This window comes from Vicugna pacos, chromosome 3, assembly GCF_048564905.1.
Source record: "Vicugna pacos chromosome 3, VicPac4, whole genome shotgun sequence".
In the NCBI taxonomy this organism is placed as follows: domain Eukaryota; kingdom Metazoa; phylum Chordata; class Mammalia; order Artiodactyla; family Camelidae; genus Vicugna; species Vicugna pacos.
Genome location: NC_132989.1, coordinates 105,285,531 through 105,310,116, shown reverse-complemented (window position 1 = coordinate 105,310,116; position 24,586 = coordinate 105,285,531). Strand labels below are relative to the sequence as shown.

Sequence of the window (24,586 nt, the reverse complement as noted above, 5' to 3'; positions counted from 1 at the left end):
TCTTAAACCCATGTGTCTTTGAAATTATTATTTCTTAAATAGTGTGGCATATATGAGTAACAAAGTTAATATCAACTGTCAACACAAAATGTAACATCCAAATCATAAACTGAATATACATGCTCATTTTATCTGTTCTTTCTGCTATCAACTTACCACATGATGTTCTGTTAATTCAGACTTAACTACAGCCTAAGACTTCTTCTGGCCCTTGCTAGGAAATGGCTGCCATAAAGGCATGTTCCATTTTTTGCTACTGCTGTTTCATCCTTGCATTGGTGCTGACACCCTTTTACTTCAATCTGTTTGCTCTCTCTTCAGCTTGGATTCCTGATGTTTCATTTCTAAGTATCCTAACTAAGATGCTTCATCTCTGCACCTCAGTGGCCTGGCCCTACATGCCTCAAGCTACATGACTTCAGCCTGCTTTATAATATTTATATTTTCCAGATAAACGCCTGGGTTTAATTTGTATTCATGCTGTATGATGTTGACCAGGTTTATCTTTACTCAATTCATTTCCAATAAGTATATATGAATAATTTTTACATTACTCACTTTATTTCTAATATGAAAATTTATTAAGTTTCATATATATATAAACTTGATTATATCTGTAAACATTAAAATTCTATGAAAAAGAGAGCAAGTAGGCATTATTAGACTTATATTTTTTATGATGATTTGTTAGAATTATTAAGACCGCTAAGCACTCTGCCCTCCTGCTCTGTCTTGTGTCTGATAGGTGATCTACCGGCTGCTTCTAGCCCTCCTTTATGTATAATGCTGCCCAGTTGGGAGGCTGTCAGAATTTAGAGAGGAAAGGGTGGGAGATATAATTTCGAAGAAAATCTCCTCCAATGACCATAATGTGCTTCCCCTTCCCTCCACTACTTCCATTAAGAACCACTAACCCAGAGAAATAAAATAGGCATTTGTGGAATTTTTTTAGAGTTGAATCCAGGGAATCAGGCAGACTACAAAGCTCACTGTGAGTAGTGAATCCTTAAATACTGCAGTCACTGAAAAAGTCTGGGGAGAAAAATCTCCTTTTCAAAAAGTTACTCTTCTTATGGCCACTGGTTGTTTCTTAACTGCCTAACACTTAAAAGCAAACAAATAAAAATGGATCGCATGGTCTTGAGCAAGGAGAAACTTGCAAAGTCCTGGGCGAAAGTGCTTCCGCAGCAGAACGTAACCAGCAGAGGAAATGCTGCATTCTGTTATTGCAGACCTTAGACTTAGGTTCAAGTGGCCATCTCTGTTTTTCAGTATTTGTGTATAAAGATACAGCAACAGCTTTGAGGATAATAATTTAAACTTGAAAAGAAAAAAATGCATTTTATGAAACAGTATAAATACTCCACAGATTCTCTACAGTAGTAATACCACAAACTTAAATGAATTTGAAATAATTCTGAAATAAATCCTATTTTTGGGGAGAAAAAGAGTAGGTAGGCAAGTATATGTTGAATTCTGGTATGATTTGAGTGTCTTGTACTAGACCTGATGAACTTTCCAACATATACAATCAAGATAATTTGAGTAAAAACAAGAATGAGAAAATAGATTTTATTTCTGCCAGTATAAATGGAAATATATGATTGAGAGGTGTATAACCTTAAATTAATATATCAAAGGATACTAGTGTACCAGGGGATATATTCTCCCTTTGCAATCACCCTTGTGTTGTTTCCATTGTATGTAAGCCCTTCAATTTTGTTGGATCTAAGTTTATTTTGTAAAAAATGGATTAGATAGGTGGATAACTTTGAGATGAAAATAATGTAATACATAAAAAATCATAAAATATTACATGTGATACTTAAGGATTTGGTTTTACCTGAGTTTTTTTTTTTCCTTTTTTCTTTCTTTCTTTGTCATGGTAGGGAGGTAATTAGGTTTGTTTATTTATTTATTTACTTGGAGGTACTGGGGATTGAACCCAGGATTTGGTGCATGCTGAGCACTCAGTCTACCAGACAGCTATACTCTCCCCCTGCTTGGGTTATTTCTTGAATTGAGTGTTGAATTGCAGGGTTGAAACATGGGATGATAGATTCAGTCAACACTTGTACTAAATATATGTTTCATTCAGGCACTATTTTTAGGTTTAAGGGTATAATGGCAAACACTTCATCTGCCCCTCCAATTCGACTTTCTATACTTTTCTAGACTTTTCTCTGCTCTCTGGCTTCCAGTTGCCTTATGCCAATGGGCAGGAGATTGGATGGTATAAGAAGAATGAGGTTGAGTTTTTCTTTCCATGGATCCACCACATCCCACAGTCTCTCCTGCCATGTTCTCTGCCTGTGTCTCTATCCCCTCTCCTTCCTCCAAACCCAGCATGGTAACTGCAGCCATTTCTTACTTCTTCTCCAGAGTCTGCCCTATCCCTTCTGGCTTCCCTACAATCTGCACACATTTTAATAGAGTCCTTTTATTAAACTAATCTCAAATTGCCCGACTGGGTATCGTCTGTTTCCACATGGGATGATAATTGATAAGAGTCTCCGTACAAGGTTCTTTCATGGGATGCACATTTAACGGGTATGTGCTCATGTGGAGTGGCGAGGAGGCCATAAAGAAGCACTTAAATAATTAAGCTAATTTCAGGTGGTGATTAGTGTTATGAGGAAAATGAAATCAAGTGCTTCTGAAGGTAGTATCAGAAATGTCCTCTCTGAGGAAGGACTTTGGAGCTGCAGCCTCAGAGAAGTGGAAGAGGCCAATGTGGCAATAACACAGGGTGGAGAATCCTGGGGAGGGAAAGGAGGAAGACACTGCTTGTCCAAAGCATACGAGAAGAGCCTTCGGAGGCTAATGCGGCTGCAGCACTCCACTGTCTGGAGGGAGGTATCAAATAAGAACACAGAGAGCGACAGAAGTGAGATAGTGGTTTTCGAAAATAAGCAAACCCTCTGTGAAGGCATCTTGAAAACTCCACAAGTAGAACTACATCCAACTGAAAAGCTTCTGCATAGCAAAAGGAATCATCCACAAAAATGAAGAGCAACCTATGGAATGGGATAAAATATCTGCAAATCTTCCATCTGATAAGGAATCCATATCCATAACATAAAAGAACTCATGAAACTCAACAACAAAATACCTGATTTAAAAATGGGCAGAGAAACTGAATAGAAATTTTTCCAGAGAAGTCATAGAAATGTCCAACAGTTACATGAAAAGGTGCTTGACATCAATAATTACCAGGGAAATGTACATACATCAAAACCACAGTTTGTCACCTTATGGTTGTTAGAATGGCTGTTATCAAAAAGCCGAGACTGAGAGATGACAAATATTGGCCAGGATGTGGAGAAAAGAGAACACTTGTGCACTGTCGGTAGGGATGTAAATTGACAGATACAGCCACTATGGAAAATAGTATGGAGTTTCCTTAAGCAAATAAAAATAGAAAAAAATATGATTTAACAATTTCACTTCTGAGTACATATCCAGGGGAAGTAAAAACAAGATCTTGAAGAGATATCTGCACTTCCATGTTCATTGCAGCATTATTCACAATAGCCAAGATACGAAAACAACCTAAGTGTCCAATGGATGATTGGAATAAAGAAGATGTGATATAATGGAATATAATTTAATATCATGAGAATGAAAAAAATTCCTTCTATTTACAACAACATGGATGAACATTATGCTAAATGAAGACAGACAGACAGAGAAAGACAAATACTGTATAATACCATTCATAAGTGGATTCTGAAGCAGCTGAACTTACAGAAACAGAGAGTAGAATAGTAGTTACCAGGCACTGTGGGGTGGGGGAGATGGGGACATGCTGCTCTAAAGGCACAAACTTACAGTAATATGATGGATAAGTTCTGGGGATCTAATGTATAGCATGGTGATTTTAGTTAATATCACTGTATTATAATACACTGGAAAGGTGCTAAGAGAGTAGCTCTTAAAGGTTCTTATTATGGGAAGGAAATGGTAATTATGTGACATGATGGAGGTGTTAGCTAACATTGGGGTGATAACCACTTTGCAATATTTAAGTATCAAATCAACATGTTACATACCTTACTTACACAATGCTATAAGCCAATTATATCTCCATAAAGCTGATATAATGCTAACTATTAGTTTGAGACTATTCAGATGGATGGTTGGATGGATGGATAGATAGATAGATAGATAGATAGATAGATAGATAGATAGATAGATAGATATAGAAAGAAAATGACCAATGGATGAATGGCTACATTCTTCATTCACTGAAGATTAGAGTCCAGAAAGACCTGTTTGTTTCTCAGAAGAGCAGCCACAGCGGTGAGGTCTTAGCATGTAGCGGACGACAGAGCCCCTCTGGTCTGAAATCCTCAGAGACTGTCCAGACCACTCAGATGAAAGACCTCACATAATCTCCACCTTCCCACGTGGCCATCTGATCTTCCAGAACTCCCTCCCTTGTTCACCAGAGCCTTTCACCCTCTTTTCCCTCTGCCAGAATTGTTCTTTCTGAGATGTAACCATGAACAGCTACTCCACCTCCCTCACATCTGTTGTCAAGGTCATCTCTGCAGGACTACCGGTCACTCTATCTGAAATTCTATACTGAATTAGTTTCCTCTTGTTCTGTAATGGATGTTTTTTAAAAGCTAGTACATTCTTAAACAATATTAACAAAAATACGGTGTCCATGATTACACTGATAAGGTGTATAATTAAAAAAATTGTTGCCAATAATGCATTTTGAGGACAAGAAGAATTACCAGGTTATCTGCAGCAGGAAGACAATTTAAAGACTGTATGGTCCAACTTTGCACCTATAACACACCTTAATTATTCTTTAGAATTTGGAAGTCACTTCCCCCAGAGTTTTTCCCTCAGAAAGTTTCCCCTCTCATCAGTCTACATCTAGCACCCAGAGGTCACACTACATATCAGAACTGTATCCTAGAAAACCCAAATGTAATCTTCTGAGGACCTGATCCCCTGCCCCCATATAGAAGAGGATCTATTTGAGGATGGACTTGATTCATCTTAGTATCCTTGTAGCACAGCACCTGTCAGGCCATTGGTTAAAAAATAAATACACATCAAAGGAATTAATTCTCAAATCCAGCACCACGGGCTCATCACTCATCGTCTACTGTAACACTTCCAGTAATGTGAAGCTCACAATCTCAGGAGGCGCCCTTCTCACTTATGGACAAGCATTAACATCTTTTTTGTTTGTTTGTTTTGAATGAAACCAAAATTCTTTCTTCCTGTAACTCCTATCAGCCACTGATAGCCCTCTTCCTCTCAGGTAGCACAAAGCATGGCTAATTTGTCTTCTACACGACAGCTCTGCAGCTTCCTAAGGGCATGTACCACGTCCCCTTGGAGTATTTTCCTTTTGAGCCCAGATATTCTCAGTTCTCTTTGCTGATGTTTGCATTCTGTGGTTTCTAAAATAAGGCAGGTGAAGTTCACACAGAGTTCTCATGAACCGTGACAAGGCAGAGTGCAAGGAAACCATTGTCTCCAGAACACGTTTAGACACGTAATTTTACTACATGTGTTACATATTTCAAAGTAGGGAACAACGTGTGTTGTTTAATCTTAATTGTTTCCCAGACTCATTTGTTACTCCTTCCTTATATTTACTAGCATCCACTGCTTTTCCTGCCCTTGCTATATCCACAATCAGTCCTGTTCTTAATGCAAAAGGTATTAAAAAAAATGATTGCTTTGTGAAGGCAAGTACTCTTATTTCACTCTTGAACATAAAAGAGGATCAGTCTTTCTCTCACCAGCACTGACTGAAGTGTCTTGAATCCTTTACTCTGAAGACTTTACTCTGAATTAATATGAAAAGCGTGTTCAGGCCATAAAACATATTTACATGGTAGTTTATATAAAGAATTAGCTCAAAATATAAAGATTGACCCATGCTTTAATTTTACTCTGGAGTTTTAAAACACTAACACATTTTTTAAAGCTGAAAAGAATAAGTACCATAGTGGAGGGGGTTTTACTTAGGATATAAGCTTGAAGATTATAATTTTTAAATAAAAGGTGTAATTGAATTCAGTGAGGTTCAGAAAGCTTGAGAAAGTGTCAGTTCTTCCAGTAACTTTTATCAGATTTCCCAAACAGAAGCTAGGACAGAATCATAGAACATGAAATATCAGACTAGTGAATATAAGGGAAAAAAAGAAAGGAGCTCATGCATGCAACTCATTCTCACTCAGTTGTTTGCATATCAATTCTATAAATGCACATGTAAACACAGAAAATGAAAAATAGAAAATATAGGAAAAAATATGCATTTTTGACAATGCATATAAATAAAAAGACAGTGATGCAAAAGTTCTGGAGATGGACGGCGGTGATGGTTACACAATGTGGATGTGCATAATGTCATCAAACAATACACTTTAAAATGGTTAAAGTAGTAACATTTCTGTTATGTATATTTTATCATGATAGAATAATTTAATGTTTGTAGATTCTTTAAAATGTTGAGCTAGAATAGTATTATAATGCTTTCTCAGGTAGAGCTCTGATTATTTAGAAAAAAATCAACATAGTATCACCACATGATGCACAAAATAGCACTTTTTATTTATCCAACTCAGACTGCATTTTGAATCATTTAGAGAAAAATTCAAATACTTTAAAGGAATTTTAAATGTAAATTAAGTCATGAGATCAATCATATATAGTAATGTTTGTTTTCCTAAATGGAATAATTCTATTAGCAATGCTATGGAAAGACTTTATCATCTGAATTTCATGTATTAAATAAAATACTAGAATGCCTATGGTTTAGCATTTTATAGATTATAAATGCTTTCCTAGGGTATAACAAACATTAAGTGTAAAGTATATATAATATAATAATATGCCAATTAGACATTTTAATATTTTATAAACATTCAGTATAATAAGGATAAATGTTATTTAATGTTTTATAAATCTATCTACATTTCTGGGGTATTAAAATACCATTTAATAATTATTTGAAGCATATACATGAATGAGTGCAAATTTTAATTCACAATAATTAATCTCTTAGTTAAGCCAAATAATTGCCATATTAGCCAACTATAAAGAGAACTATTATTTTAGGGCTTATGCCATAGAATTCATCAATTTATATTGCTTATAAATAAACTTTCTGTGTTGATACCTCGGATAGAGATGCTAAGACTGTTTGTCAAACAGCAATAGCAATAACAACATTTTAATATCTCATTCTAAATTAATAATAAATGATATTTATCTCTTCATAAATATTTAGGCACCAGAAGTTTTGATGAGACTCTTCCTTTACAAATTATTTTAAACTCTATTCCACACTCAAATGTGGAAAATTTCAGATAATATTAGTTTTTCATGCATTTTATTTAATAATAGCAAAAGGAATCATGAAAGGAAGCTATATGGCTGAAACAAATGGAGGCTATTTCTGAGAAATTGCAATTATCCTTGATTTTTGATTTACTTTTCTCTACCGCAAGGTGATAAATTTGACAAAACATCTTCTTAATGGTTTCTGTGCATGAAGAACTAGTTATCATTGTATTAATGAAGTCCCTCATCATCCACTCTTTTCCTGTCTAGTGGTCTGGGGCGTTGTTAGTATCAAGACTTCTGTCTCCAGTGAAAATCAATGCTTCGAAAAATCCATTCCATAGTTTATGCCAGAATTGTTTCATCTTCAGTTCTAAATAATAAACATTATATAAAGAATATAAATGCACAATTATAAAAGCCATATTATGAATATACACACATTTCTGGAAGACGATACTTTCTAAAGGCATTAGGATTCATCTAAAGTTTGTGTTGAACAAATTAGTCAAGGGAAGAGCAAGTGTTTGATTCTTATAACTACTGTCTGTCCAGCATTCATTTGACCAAAGCAATTGTATTTTGCACCCATGCTTTATGTTGAAATTCATCTTTACATGATCTTTATCTTGCTTTTTTTTAGTTAGATATTGTCTCTATCTGTAGTTATTTTGCCAATATTAAATATCTGATCTTTCTTCTGCCATATTTATCCTGAGTATAAACTCATTTACTCTAAAGAGTTAATTACTGCAACTCAATAAGTATATTCTAATACCAAGCCTCTTTCCTCACCCATCTCTACACACCTTCCTTTCTTTTTCTCCCATCCTCCCTGTGAGAAATGCTCCTCTGAGGCTGAAGTGATCTAAGAGAAATATATCATCAATTTGGAAAATATAATTGTACCAGAAAAATAACCCATAATGCCCCCATCTAATAAAAGGATGTAGATAATCTCTTCATTATTTGTTTAAACATTTGGTCTATTGTCCAAACCTTCTTAATCCCTCTGCAGCTTTGTATGATCATAAACTTAATTGAATAACTTCCCCAAATTTTGATCAGCAATTCTTTCCCTTTTTCCACAAATATATGATTTTCTCGAAGGTAAACAACCACCACCACAAAACTTCCTTAAAACTTGTATTGCCAAACATTCTCTTCTCTTATCTCCACTGCCTACTTCTTGAAAATAATTTACATTGTAGGTGTAATTTCCCCATCACACACTCTTAACATTTGACACTCTGGCTTTTGGTCTCTGAGCCTATTTCCAAACCAAAAGAGCTTCTTTGTCCTAAACTTTTCTGGACTTTCTTCAGCTTTCTTCTTACTACAACCTTCTCTTTTTTAGGTTTACAAAAGGAAGCAATTCCCAGCCTCATTCCCTTAACATTTTGATGGCTTGATGAAGAGGGTGAGAAGTGAGGAAAGAATGGCAGATTCAGTTGACAGAAAGTTTGCAGGTTCTTTATTTCCACTTAATTGACCTTTTGTTTCCAGGCAACATCAATTCATGGTTAATTATTAATTAACCTATATCTAATTGGTATTCCAGATTTTAGCGCACACTTCGGAGGAAGTATAAATTTTTTAATGTTTAACCCATTTGCACGTATAGTGTAGGAAGCAAATACCTCTTAAATTGATGTAGTTCTTTAAAGATCTATTTGCAAATTTTAATAATAACTTAGTTTACTTTAAACTAATGTAATAAATAAAGTTGAATTCAATATGCAATATACTGTAATGCGTTATATAAGGGTTGATAAAACAGTTGTCATCACGGAGTTTCTGCTTTAACTGTGACATGGAACACCTGCTTTGATCACTGGTCAGCTTGACTGGATCTCCTTAAAAACTCTCTTCATTCAAAAACAGATTCTCTAGAAACAGGGGGTGCTTTATTTCATTTTAAAGGGAATACAAACTCTTCCTGCGGGTTCTCCTGCCTTCCTTAGATTCTATATGGGACATATATACTGGGCTTTGAAAACTGGTATTTAAATGGTTTGACTTAAAAATGAGACTGGCTTCAAAAACACAGACCAGAAAAATGAGTGATCTTGGTGTTTCAAGTTTGTCAGCCCTCTTTTTTCCCCTACTGGAAGTATAAGTCTATATTTATCCAAATTCACCATCCAGAACCCTTGATGAAGATAAGAAGAGAAGTTCTATACTCTTGGGTTGATAAGGCCCCAAACTGAATATCAGTGAACCCGATCAAGAACAACCAAAATAAAAAGCAATTTTAGCCAGAAGAAACAAAAAACAAATATGCCTGGACTTTTGAAAATTTAAAGTAAATCATACAGAGAATTCCTAAATAACAAATTCAGACGTTGCACATATAGGTGAAAAATTTTATGCTTATACCAATTTCAGTCCAAAGGACTTAGTTCTGCAGCAGCAAGGTAAGGTCCCATCTTCCTTTGCTTCATGGGCGGCAGCACACTGAATCTTTACTTCAGCGTTAGAAGAGGCAACTTCCCATGCCAAGATGTAGTTAACATTTAAATATTTGAAGGGGAGGTGATCATGTTGTCTCTAATAAAAAAGTTACCTGTCTTGGGATCAATAGAGAAATAAGGTTGTCCCTGAAGAATGCTGTAAACGACTCTGGCACTGTTTCCATATGTTGGATCATCTGCGTCCGTGGCCTTGACCTGGAGCACATATGCACCTGGAAAATAAGATAATATGACTCTAGCATCTCTGTTTCACAGAGCTCAAGGTCATGTCTTTTATCTTCTGGACTCCGTTTTCCTTTGGAATTTGGCATTGGTTAATTCTGTGGGTATATGATGTCACTGAGAACAACTTAAAGATTATAACCAAAATGTTGGGCAACAATATTAGCTATTAATGCAAATGATGAATAATTTTAATATCTTTTTAAAAGCTGGGTCCACGGGAAGGGTATAGCATGAGGTCCTGGGTTTAATTCCCAGTACCTTTATTAAATAACTAAATAAACCTAATTACCCACCCCCCCCCAATAAAAAGACATTAAAAAAAAAAAAAGCTGGGTCCATTTCCAGTAGCTAGATCATTGACTTGAGAGTCATCACAATAGCTTTATTGATTTGGACACCAAAGAAAACTTGACACTGCTTACATTAGCTCATCTGCTTATTGCAGATGCTTTAATTGCATGATTGAGTATCAATAGAAAAGCTAAAAGGTTTAAAGGCTTACTGAACTTTAAAGGGTGTAAGTAATTTGCAATTGCAATTTAAAAATCAACAATTACATACTAGCTTAGGAAGCCTTTAATTAGGAAGGAATATTTGAGAAAAAGAGGAACGGAAAATAATTGCAGTTCTAGCAAGAGAAGTATCTTTATGCCTCCAGACTGAATTAACCTAAGTGTTCACTGACATAGGAAAACTTTAAAGGCGATCCAAATTATCTGTAGCTTTTCTCATTTTTTGATACTTAGCCATATTACTTATGTTCTAAGAGAATATGATGGGAGATTTTTTTCAGCATTTTTGTCTTATATATTCATAGTCATAGTTGAAGTTTTTACTAAGAACTTTTTGGGTATCTCTTCTTAATGTCCATACAATGTTACTATTCTGAGTTGCGAACAAAGCAAAGTCAAAGTATCAAATTTAGTATAAATAAAATAATAAGTCGCTGATGAAAGAAGGAAATGCCTGCTGATCATAAAGGGAGTGATATGTACATCCAAACTTCTACAGTGGCCAGAACGCCCTTCACCTCCGGGAGGCATTCAGTATAACTGCTTACTTTTGAGAAAGCAGAGTTTCCATTCCATTCAGTTTCTCATTCAGGCTTTTCTCTTAAGTCAGTGCAAACTGCGAACAAGCTCAATATTAGGTTTGCTCTAAAAGCTAAGAAAACGAATCATCTCCACCTCTACTTTTTCGTTAACTGAAGTGTTAGAAGGTAAAAAAAAGTACAAAATCATAATTTTCAGCAGATAGTCAATGACAAATGCTTAATCTTAGGATTCACTGGTGAATTCTAGCTGTATCAACAGATGAAACATGCGGTTTATTACAACAGCCTTTCCCAGGAAAGAAAACTACTAGAAGGAAAGTAGGCAAACATTTCTAAGAGGGCAAGAGTGATAACTGAGGCATCCACCATCATCCATCAATATCATTATTGTCATCAAAATATTTGCATCATCACTAATAACTGACAAATAGGCACTGATAGGCATTAGGGACATGTATTAAGGATTCATCAAAACCATGTCCTCCTTAATGCTGTAGGCATGAACAGTTGCAAGAGTAAATTCCCCTCTTTCCTTCTGTCTTCTGAGTAGCAATTTTTCTCCCCAGAAAAATCACTCACCTGAATCTTCGTTATCACTTCATCACACATATGTAAAGTCTATAAACATTAAATAATGCCCAATTCTAGACATAAATATTGCAGTTGAAAAATCTGTAAATTGTTTTACTTTGAGGATATCTTTGAAGAAAATGTTTATCTTCTAGAAAATATGTAGTAACAAATTTCATAAACTTTTATCTATCACCATAGGCTCAATGCAAAATAGAAAGATGAATCAGATAGTATCTTTTCTTTTACATTTTTGTTGTTAATATTAATATGAACCTTCATTAAGAAGGCAGAAAAATATTGTCTTCCAAATGTATATTAAATTTTTGTTAATCACTTTTAAGCCCAAATGTTAAAGGAGTGAATTAAGAAGTATTCCCATAAGTTATAAAAGCAGCAAATATGCATAATTCAATTTCTCTTTGTCCAACTGTAAATGATCCAACTCAACTGGGTAACCAAAATAATGGCACTTGTTTTAACCACAGTATCATCAAAAATGGTTATCTGCTCAGCTACAGTAGAGATTTACTCTGGTTTAGTGAAAAAGCAGATTCCAGTGTAAGTTATCCACGAGTACTTAGAGCTACCTTTACAGGTGTTTACAAAAGCGCAGTTAAACATTATTATATCAGCTTTTTTGCTGGCTGTTCCATGGCTTTCACCAAACTAATACAAAAGAGAGATTTCATACTCTCTTCATTAAGAAGACTCAACTGAGTTCCTGAAGCAGATACATCTCCAAAGACCTCCTTCCTCAGTGCTTGCAGAGCACACCAGTTCCTGACACTACTAAACACGAAGTACCCAAGGGGTAGGAGCAGGAGATTGTGGTTGGGAGCATGTTTAGTGTGAAACAAGGAAATAACATAGTCAGTGACATCCACAAAAGCGGGAGTGGTGTTCTTGTGTGTAGCAGTCATCCTGGAGTTTGTTCTCCTATCACTCCAATCCTAGGTGACAATGGAGTCACTCTAAATGTTGACAATCAGAGAGAATGTAACTCACAGGGAAACAATTCCTTTACAATCAGCTGGAGATGAAGTTCAGAATGTGCCATCGAGAGAACCGGATCACGTCAACTTTCCACGTAACACTGCTCTGATCAGCAGTAAATTAATTAGTGCAATTAATTAGCAGATAAAGCTAATATTAAAATAATTATTTGATAGTAACAGCTCAATTCTAAATTTTAAGGGGTCAAGGAAGAGAAAAGTAGATCACTCATTGAGAGTTATATAATCCTCACGAAGAAAGACCAGGCGTTAGGAGAAGCCCATGTGATATAAACCACGAACTAAATAAGGTTTTCATTAAAACACCTAGATAACTGTGAGTTAGAGTTCAAAGAAGAACCAAATTAGGTATCAGTTTAGGATACACAAACGTATGTACTAAAATATATTTGAAAAGCTAACTCCAATAAACCTTTATACCACCATAAAATTCTGAATAAAAAACGTGTTAAGAATACATTGCCCAGATGAATTAAATTAGTCAATATTCTTTAACCATTTTTCTTGAAAACACCAATAAAAGGCATAGGGTTTAATTTAGTATTTCCGATTTGAGAATTCATACACATGTCGACTTTGATCAGGCATAACCCATACACAAACACACAGAGTAGTGTGATGGTTTCTAGGGACTTCTCTTAAAGTTACTAGCATGTGTTCATCCATTCAGTTAGTTATTCTTTTAATAAATATTCACTGGTTTCCTATGACATGCCAGGCACACTGCTCAGGGTGCTAGGAAAACACAGTAGAAAAAATTGAGAGACCTACTCAAGTCCTCAAGAATTCTATCCAGAGGGGAGTGGTAAGACAAGCAGATTTTAAAACAAACAAATATATAGATGTAGTTGTAGAGAGCTATATAGCTATAAAGACAAAGATACAGATGTAGATATAAACATAGAGAGCTCTGATATCTCATTATGATGAGTGCTAAGAAATACAGTGAAGCAGTATAAGGAAGCAGAGAGGGACAGATGAGGGGCTGTTTCATATGGCCATCAGGAAAAGCAAACTTTAGGAAATCTCATTTACGTGGAGATCTAAATAAAGTGAGTTTTTCTTTTTCTTTCTTTATTTTTTTGAAAACTCAGGCCATATGCCAAGGCAGTTCTAGGTACAAAGAGGTCCTGAGGCAGGGGCTTGCTGAGTGTTGAGAGGGACCTCAGAGGCCCCCTTGCTGTAAACTGAAACATGATGAAAAAGAGAGGTCATGGGGGAACCACTGTTTTAAAACCTCTTTCAGGAATGTTCTGGAATTTAGCTACCCCTCCAGCAACTATTCATCTCATTATAACTATCTATCTACTTACCTACTAACCTATTTTTTCAATTTTTATTTACATGAAGGAGATGAAACTACTCATGTGTTCTTGAACCTGACTTTCCTCAGTAAGCAATATACTGGGCAGACATGTTACAAAAGCATATAACCATTATTAAAGTAATAAGCACATCACCCTCACTTTTAAACACTCTCCATTGAGTGGGCACTCTGTGTAGAGAATTTTGTGAGGTTTTTTTTTCCCTGTTACAAACAATTCTGCAATTGGTGAATTCCTACCATTGGGATCGCTGGGTCTCAAAGCGTATGAATTCAACATGTTGATAGATATTGAGGCCAAAACACTGCCTCAGTTTACATTCTTACCTGCCCAGCGTATTTTCCAGCATTTTCACCAGTCTTCATCGTTCTTATGTTTATCTTTTCATATTAGGAGTGAACTTTATCCTCCTGTGTTTATTCATCGTTTTTATTTTGTGTATGGGGGAATGTATGTAAACTGTATTTGCCTTCTTACCCCATTCTGCTTTCGTAGTTTGTATCCGTCTATTAAAAGTATCTTCACTAGCTTACATTGACTTAGCTTATTAAAGATTATTTTCTAGTTTTGTGGTCACTGTAAGTGATGTTCCTTTATGTATATTTGTTTACCTATATCTGCATGTGTGTATACCTACCTTAAAAATAGTATTTTACAACCATGTTTGATGAGATTAGGGGGTTTAAATATCTCTTCTTCTTAAATTCTACACAATGAGCATGTGGGTTCTGGAGCCTAAGAGTTGGCAAGCCAGCTGTCTTTCATAACGCAACCACGCAAGGGGTACTTCTGCTTGCGTGTGCACAGTGTAATAATTATGTTTTATTTGATTTCATTAAAATGAATATTATCAATGGAGATGAATTTCAAAAATAATCTGACATTTCACAGTGTCTGCATTTCACAATTGAAGAATTGAGGCCCAATGATATTAAAGTCATTCTTATTGACACTGAAAGGCATTCTTGTACAAAATAGTAGAGAAGCAGGAGTGGAACTGAGCCCAACTGCCTCATGATTTCAGCTAAAGTGGGCAATCCATTCCTTCTTTCAATCAAAAAATGTTCAGTGGTCCCCGCTAAACACGAGGTACTGCTCTCAACAGACAATAAAAAACAATACACTACATAATAATTTATTCTGTCAAACACCACTTCCAGCATGACAGGCTTCTATTCTATGTATTTTTTTTGCATTTAGGTATTAAATAAGCAAATCTGCTAAAAATACATTGAAAATATAAATGGATTATATTGAATTTATGGCATATATATATATTTCCCAGATGTGTAAGAACATTCTATTCATTGAATATATTCTTTGCTTTTTCATTACCCCTGTAGCTGTCTCAACTGGTTTGGATCCTCACTCTCAAGTGCAAGGTTCAAAAACATCTTATTGCTTCCTTGTCCAGTATCTTTTACACGGGACCGTCAGAGTCATTGTCCCATAACACAAGATCATCATGTTACTCTCATTCATTAAAAAAGAAAGTTAGAATTAGAAAAAAAAAAAGCACTTCTAATGAGATTCTATTCCTGTTGAAAGAAACAGTATCTAAATTCACTGATGTGCTATGAATAGCATGACGTGAACGAGTTTCATTATCCTTCCCAGATTAACTTCCAGCTGCGCGGCCGAGACCCCGTGGAGTGATGGTACATACTCATTCATTGTTTATTTGAGGCTTCCACACCTCTGCGATCCCACTCTGGTGAGCCTGCTACCTGGAGGCCATTCGCTTTCACCATGTGGGGAAACCCCACTCACTTCTGATTTCCCAGCTCCGCTGCCACTTCTGAATCCTTATTTTTCTGCTCCCAAGCAGAAATATTTTGTCCACTTCTCTGTCCTCCCACCAGCCTCAGCACATTTTAATTTTTTTGAAACTCTATACATCATGTGTTCTTCTCATGGACTACAAAGTGTTTTACATCAGCAGCCTTTCCACATTCGTTCTTTGTACATCTCACATCTGTAGAAGTAAGTCCCAAATAGATATTTATTGGTGAATACTTATAATACTCACATGTACACACAAAAACACAAATACTAAACACACAATATTCTAAATGGGCAACCTCACACCTCATTATGGCCTTTAGAGTCTTTTTTAAACAGTAAATTGGGAGTGTAACTTGTCTGGAAGTTCTAATGTACATCACTGTTCACATTTGAGAAAGCAGAATCAAAAATGAATGGTAATGCATTTTGAAAAAAAATCACATAAGCAAGATTTAGCCACAATATGGGGCACAAACCTAAGGGAAGATAAATTTATTCTCTGAATAATGTTAACCCTTATCAGGACTGATTCATAACACAATGAGAAATAAAAATTTAATGTAGCATATCATTTTCTCTTTGCCTTTGCCTTATGTATACACTGCATTATAACCAAGAAATTATAACAATTCGAGTTTAGAAGTTATAGAATGATAAGTATACTCAAATTTGTGTTCAAACAGGATTGAACAATAAATGTACATTTTACAACATAAAGAAGACATTAAGCAGCAGAGAATGTAAAACAGATTTTCAGAATCAAGTCAGGTAGAGGGAGTAAATGAGTGTGTGTGCACACACGTGACGTGCTATAAAGCCATAGGATACTATAAGACGTTGAAACATGAGTTCTGCTAAAACGGAGCTTAATTACAAAGTAAAATTTAGCACAGATGCACAGCAGGTAAGCTCAGTCTTTAAAGGAACTGGGTCTTTAATCAATTTTATATTAGATTTCACTGCACTGCTTGTGAACACTTGGCTCTTAGCTTCCGTCTGTGAATTATCTTCTTATATTTGCCCCTTAAAGTTGTAAATGTGGCAGATTTCAGAAATGCTTTATCTGAAAGTGGCTCCAATGAGCAGCCCTGGTGGAGGAGCCCAGTCCTGCACAATTTCTCTAGCAGATTTCTCCAGTGAGGAGAGACTACATCGCTTGCCATCATGCTCGCCATCTTCATCTCGGGAGCCATGGTGCCCACGCTTGAATCCTAGATCGACCACTAGCTAACTGTGTGACTTCGAGCAAATTCCTTAACCTCTCTGTTTCAGTTTCCTCATATTCAAAAGAAGTGAAAAAAAATAGTACCCATTTTCTATCAGTATTAAATGAGTTAAAATTAATACAGAAGTAGAATAAGGTTTTCCACATAGCATGTGCTATCTGAGTGTGTGTAAAATAAATAATACGTACTCACCGTTTACTCTCCTAGGGTGACAAACTCTTAATGTGCAACACTAGTATGATTCCTGTCTTCAAGTCCCATACCTTAATATTCAAACACTGATCTGGATTTGAACTCCTACGTGTTAGAGAAATGTGACTTTGAGATGCGTATTTAAAATACATTAAAATGCAAGCAAGCAGACTGTGATGATATTGGAGTACTTTATGAGACACCCAAGAAAGAAAAGTTCGTTAACTTATCAAATCTGCCTGAAATAATCAAAACTTCTAAGGATTAGAAAAGACTTATGCCATTAAAAATCCTCCAGAGTAGAAGTTATTCCCTCTTGAGCTGTACTTCTAGGATCAGAACAGGCAATTTGATTTTTCTCTGCCCTCAGAGCTGACTCTGTTCAGCCTGACCTCAGAGTATTCCCTGGCACACGTAATGCTGTGACATCAACTTATAATTTCTTATTCAGTCAATGATCCAAAAGCACTCTAAGGTTATAAAACTTTCCTCCTAGATTTGTCCTAAATATTTTAGACTATATATATTTACACCTTGTGATTCAAATGTGCTTTGATGGATAAGTGAATCCATTTTTATGAGCACTTTATCTCTCTGTCCTGTGCCAAGAATTTTAGACTGTGAACACCAATACAAATGCTAATGCCTGCTCCCAGCAACACATACTGAATCCTGACTTCTAGTGATGGTACAAGGGTGCCATCTTAACGCAATTTAGAAATTATTTTCACAGATGTTGTCAGGAAATTTCATAAAAATCATGATGAAATGTGAGTTTGGAATTCATTCACTCAGTGGCTCTCAGCTATAATTCAGTAAGCTTTGTATTTTGGCTTGCAGCATCATATTTCAAAGGATAAAGAAATCACTTTTGATTCAAATGTATTTAGCCAAGGTATTAAGGACCAGTTAATCAGAGTTTATTTGAAACAACACCCAACACACCCAAAATGATTTGTTTTTATTTGATCGGATGATTCTGCCATGTTAAGAGTAAGAAAGATTTATCTACCTTACTAGCCATCCATTCCATTTATCTGCCCACTCTCTGTCTCTGTCTCTGTCTCTCTCTCTCTATATATATATCCTTCTATCACTCTATCTATCTAGTTTTAGTAAAAAGAAAAATACAAATTGCATATGTATGTGTATATATATGTGTGGCGGGGGCGGGCGGTATGTGTATTGGTGGGTATATAAACTAGAAGTCAGAAGTATTGAATCCTAGAATCAGTTCTGTAATTAGATGGATATATGACCTTTTGCAAATTATTTAAATTTTGTAAGGATAATAATGTAATTTTAGTGGATATGTAATTATATCCCCCCACATTTTAATCCCACCTAATGGGCAACACTGTTCCTACACATACTTGTATTTCACTGTCTCTCTCACACTCTTGGGTGTGTTAGGAGGAGCTTGGCTCCCATGGAGACATTTAGTTCAAGTCTAAACTCACCAACTTGAGTCTTTTTTTTCCCCTGGTTAATAATGGTTGGTTAAGGAATGTAAATGTAACCCATTTCAAGCCAATAAAACCAGAGGAGATTTTTGATAAGACTTCTAGGAAATGCTCTCTTTTTTCATTTTCTCTGGACACTGATGTACACATGGCTGGAACTGCTGTAATTATTTCAACAGCTTGGGGGAAATCTGAGGGGAGACTGTGGCACACAAGAGGCCACACACACAGGAATCTTAGGAAAGGTCATGAGAGTCTTGCTCTGAAAGGATTACAGCTCAGCCTCGAAGCATCTTGATGATCTGAGACCATACATCCAGTTTTGTGTGAGATTTTATACTTTGAATTGGATCGGGGTTTTCTGTTACTTCCAAATTAACAAAATTTTGGCAAGTCACTTAAATACTCTAAGTCTCTGTTACTTCAAATAAAAAATGGGAGTATAAATAGGCAACTCAGGGAACTTATTTATGAGTTAATGCATGTAAATTGCTTAGCATAATAACTGGCACATGGAGAACTCCCATCAAAACTGTTATTTAAATTCTTCAGCTTTAACTATAAAGTTTATTATGGGCTGAGATTTCCTTGTTTCCTTTTAATTCCAGTAATGTGTTCTACAAATTGAAACAGAATCCAACCTTACCTCTTTCCTAAATAACTTTTCCTTTACTGCAGGTCAATCTTGGCTACAGGATTTTGAACACATTATGGCTCTGTCCAAATCCTTCAGTGATATGTTATGAATCACTACATGCACTCTGAGTTCTTTCAAGACTGTTCATCGTCTGATATCCATCTGTTTTCTCATTCTAAACCTTAACTCTTCAATTTCTCCAAACCTCCACTCCAGGAAATATGTTTTACTCACTGTTCAACAAAAATTAGAGCTCTGCCAATTCATTTTTGGGTAATAACTCTGAGCCTCTCATCCAAGAACTGGAAACCTGTATCTGAATTCCATAAGGAGTTTGCAAAGTATATATAAAGTATATATATATGTAAGTCCCTTCTTCTAGTTTCTTCCACTATTGCCTGCTTCCCAGTCACTTCTTATAACCCAGTCTACCGCTGGGAGTACTACAGACAAACTCATTCATTGTTACACTTGCACGGAATTTTCATCAGTTCTTTTTCTTAATTGAAGTCTTGCTTTCTCCTGAGCCTACTAGCACTTTTAGGCATGCCTTCAGCTTCCCCCTACTGCTTCTGATTGGCTGACCTTCCCTACCACCCCTGAAAGGGGCTCCTCATGTTTTCCTGTCTTCTCTGAGGGAATTTAATTGGTTGATGCAAATCTCTTTTTTCAGGTTGCTTCCAACTATGTTTGGTTTCATCAGCATCATTTATTCTTGGCTCTCTGCTTTCTCCCTTGATCACCATTTCTTAGTCTTCTTTATGGTCCCTTTTCCTCTCCTTGCCCTTTAATTGTTCGTGCACCCCAAGGTTTGTCACTCATCCTATGTGCCTAACGCTACAATGTCACTCATATTTGTCTCTAGGTACTAGTGACCGGGCCATCATTAACATTTTCCAGTTGCTTAAATAGCAAAACTACATGTTAACTTAACCAAGATGTACCCAATTTCTTGGCTACATTCTAAATCAAAAAAACAAATAACATTGTCTGCCTCCAGTCCAATCCCCTTTATTGACTAAACGTTGCTAAAGTATGTTTGTCCTCTTCATCCTGCCACTACTCTTCTTCAAAATGTTACTGCTTCTCACCTGGATGATAGCGTTAAAATAATTAATAATTTCCCCTTTGCCCATTATCACACCTACTACATTCCCATTGTGTCCTTAAAGCTACATTCATCTTTCAAAAATGCAAATTTGATTTTGTCCTCAGTACCATCTCTAACGCTTTTCGTGAATCTGCCTCTATTTACATCTCCAGGTTTATCTCTGTGACATTTTCTGCTGTCTCAATACAATATGACTTCCCTAAGACATAATGCTACTTCATATCCTGCTCTTTATAGATGCGTTGTGGATATCAGACATGTCTCCTTTCACCCAGGGGGACTTCAGCCCGAATTCAAGGTGGCTTCAATAAGCCCCTCTTGCAGAAACTCATTTCCATGTGTTCACAGAGCATCATGTCAGGTCTCTGACTAGGCAGCAAGCACCACACACAGTGAAGACAGCTTATGGTTCTTTTTTAATTCTGGCACCTGCTATGGAGTTTGGTACATAATCGGTACTTAACACATTTCTTTTGAATAAGTTAATTAAAAAATTAATGAGTTTGGACTTTAAAACATTTTTGATTGGACAATGTTAGAAGTTTCCAGTGAAGTCTTTATTATAACCCTTGACTCAGGCCAAACATTCAACGTCCCTTTGTCTCAACGTTTATGGTAGTGACGCTGCTTCACTGTCTGTTACAGAAATCAAAGGAGCAGCTTCAAATCAAAAGTGACTTGAGAGCTGTTAATGACAGTGGCCAAGGAATACAAGAAACCAATTACTAGCTTGTGAGTGATCCCGACACATCAAGCCCTGCGAAGTCTACAGAAGAGTATATGATTCTACTCTTAGGTTCAAGGAAGAGAATAACCTTTTGCAGAAGCAAGGACTGTACTGAGGTCCTGTCTCTGGAAAATCCATTACAATACTGTCGAGAACTTGTTGTATCAGTTCACATTACCTGGAATCAAGTGATCTTGATTATTGATGACTTCACGAACTCAAAGAGATGTCACTGCAATATTTGCAGAAGTGCTCACAGATCCCCATGTACACTGATAGACAGCATGTTCGGCTCTAAAGCAGCAGCAATTGTCACCATTATTGTTTAGATAATCTTAGCTGATGGAGAAAGATGTGCTATTTGTGTATTAGCCCTGTGATTTAATATAAAGACTTTGTTCCTTTTGTGCTGTGATTCATTGTTGCAGTCATTTAGGCTGAGCTTGAGTTTTAGTAATTGTTAAAGAAATAAAAGACTTGGACGCCTACAGCACAGTTGACCCTTCAACAACAATTTTGAACTGTGCAGGTCCACTTATATGGAAATTTTTTTCAATAATTAATACTGCAGTTCTACACAATCCAAAATTGGTTGAATCCAGGGATGTGAAACTGGATACTGAGAGCCAACTATAAATTAAACCTGGATTTCCAACTGCGTAGAGGGTAGGCGCCCCTCTTCCCTGTGTTGTTCTGCTGGTTCCTCTAGATCCTTTGTCATCCAGTTGATCAGGTCAGAAATGTACTGCAGCTAAACAAAATTCAGACTTTACTAGATTTCATATGCCCGCTAATCATCTCCCAATTGATGAACAAATGACAATTTATAGGGCAAACAATTTGACCTCAGTTTTTATTCTTCTACAAAATGGGAGATTTGGAATAGATGCCTTTCGATTCCTCTATACAAACATACGTTGTAATTCTAGACAAAAGAGCCTGAATAAATTCATAGTTGATGAGGTTAAACTTTGACAGACTTATCAACTTTACTTCACCTAAGTTTCTATCAAATTTTCTCTTTATGTAAGTTTCTGTCTTGAGAATGGAACCTAAGGATTGAATTTGAAAAAGTTAAAGTTATATTTCTCATGGTGATGTATGGTGGTGTATGTTTTCATTTAGAAAAAAAACTTTAAAAGTTGGACATGAGTTCTAAAGCTTATCAAAAAAGAAAAATAACATATGCATTATCATTAATGTATAGGATAGTGATCTGTTTAGTAACCCCTTTGAACTTTTCAGAGTAATACATAAAATGAAAGATAAAAAACCCTTATATCACTAAACTATAGTTTTAATGCATGCTTTATGGAGCATTGAGCTTAACTCACTACCTGCACAATATATGTCTATAACTTGGAGGCATTTCTATTACTTAAGTTGATAAAATTTGATGTTACTTTAAAATACATGTTTGATGACAAAAATAGAATTAACTATGCCATTATTTCCAAATGAAAGCTGTATCTTTTAATTCATTTATAAATCTATTATTTACCATGAGGATTCTCCCATCACACTAAAATTATTCCTTTTCACTATTTCGGTGAATATGTTGTTATATGGAGTGTCCCACATATAGTATTTTTTTTAAAAGCTTTCAAGTTGTAAGCCAGCCATAAAATATAGTGCAGATTAAAAGATAAAAAAGGAATTAAAGTCTAAGAGAGAGTGAGTTATAACTAGAAGGGGTTACTCATGAATTTCTTTTATGACCCAGATGAAGAGACAGAGGAGAGATCAAATGAAAAGTGGGCAGACAGCAGAAGATGATGGTCCAGGAGCACCAGAATATGCAGAATATTACGGCATGAATTTGACTCATATTTGACTTAAAAGATAGATTGAGAACTTGATGAAGGGCCATTTTATCTGGTACAATTATGAATTATGGGCTCATGGTTTTAAAAAAGAAGCTGTGGGAATTGCTCAGGAATACTGTGAGTTGTATTAACAAAGAAAAAAATGAAAATAAAAATATATGGTGTCAGAATATGGGTTTTTATCTCCCCCAAGGTCCTCAGGCTACACGTTTAACAAGTTTCTTGAGAGCATGCTGCAACCCTCAATCAAATTGTTCATGTTATTTTGACCAACAGACAAAATAACTTTCAACATTTGGAGAAGACAACGTTAAAAGAATTTCTTCTGTCACAATACAAAAAACATTAGCTATCAACAATGAAATTGTCTAAATACTTAGCATATGATGACAACAAAATTAACTAGTCTTTTATCTCTCTACTTTTTAAATCTCCAATTCACTGGCACTATCTCACCAGCTTGAAGACAGCAAGCAGGCAGATTAATAAGAAGATGGCAGGCAGACAGTGCACTGATGTTAATAAATGGCTGATAAAGCACCCCCCTCTCTCTGCATGATCATCAGTGGAAAGACTAGGCACTTGCGATGGCTGGAAAGATCGTCCCTGAACACTTAAAAACTGCCTTCCTGTGATTTTCACCAAGTTGTCCCCATTTTCCTCTCTGGAGATACCGAGGATCTGTAGCTTACATGATGACCTTCAAGTACCGGCAGTTAGCTGTCATGTTCCTCCTTATTTCTCTTCTTTTCTTCCAACTGAACACTCCATAGTCCTCAACCATGTCTCGTGTAACAGGATTTTTCACCATGTCCCTCTCATTCTGCTCTCCCTGGTCCCTCTGGCACTGCTGAATGTCACTCCTGGTACTCAGACGTGAATTCTTGAGTTGTAGAAAAAGCAGTACCAGGTCGTAGGAGGCTGTCCTTTAATATTAATTTCATCAGAACTTGTACTAGGTAATTAACTACACTGTGAGGCACAAGAGCGAGGAATAAAACTACTCTTGGACCAGAGCTGAGGAGTAGACGGCGTAAGTGGGGACTGCCTCAAATCCAGTCTTTCTTCTCTTACCCCCAGGTTATCTTTCAGCTTTTTTTTTATTAGCACCAATTAATGAGCCAATCATTTGAGCACTCAGTCTAAACAAAAAGCCTGAGGGTATAAGATAAAAAAACAGATACATTAAGGAGAGTCTGATAAGAGGGCTACGTTAGCCAGGTCTGGGGCAGGGTTCCACAGGCAAATATTTGGTTACGATATACTCAAAGGTTAAATTCTAAATTGATGTCAACCTAGTCATGTAGAGGATCTGAGAAAGAAAAGGAGGACGTATGTTTTCCTTTCTTTTTCCTCCCATAATTTTGTTTAATACAAATTTAGATTATTAAATTTTTTTTTCTTTAAATGAAACGTAGAGACTTAGATTTCTAGCTTTAAGAAGGGAATTCCTAGTTCATTGCACACACCTCATGTGTTAGTTCGTTGATAACATACCTCACTAACAACACTAGGAGATGGGGAGCACTTCAGTCCAGAAAATAATGTATAATGTTTCATCTAAATACAGAAGTAGGCAGAGGATATAGCTCAAGTGGTACAGAGTGCATTCTGAGTACACACAAGGTCCTGAGTTCA

At 36.0% G+C, this 24,586-nt stretch overlaps 1 protein-coding gene across 1 annotated transcript in view; it reads right to left on the bottom strand.

Moving 5' to 3' along the window:
• The window catches only part of CDH12 (cadherin 12), a 345,191-nt gene that overhangs the window by 79,853 nt on the left and 240,752 nt on the right, over window positions 1-24,586 (bottom strand). The window contains exon 4 of the mRNA XM_031676881.2: window positions 9,884-10,003. Coding sequence (XP_031532741.1) covers window positions 9,884-10,003 — 120 coding nt within the window. The remainder of the gene's footprint in view (window positions 1-9,883; window positions 10,004-24,586) is intronic.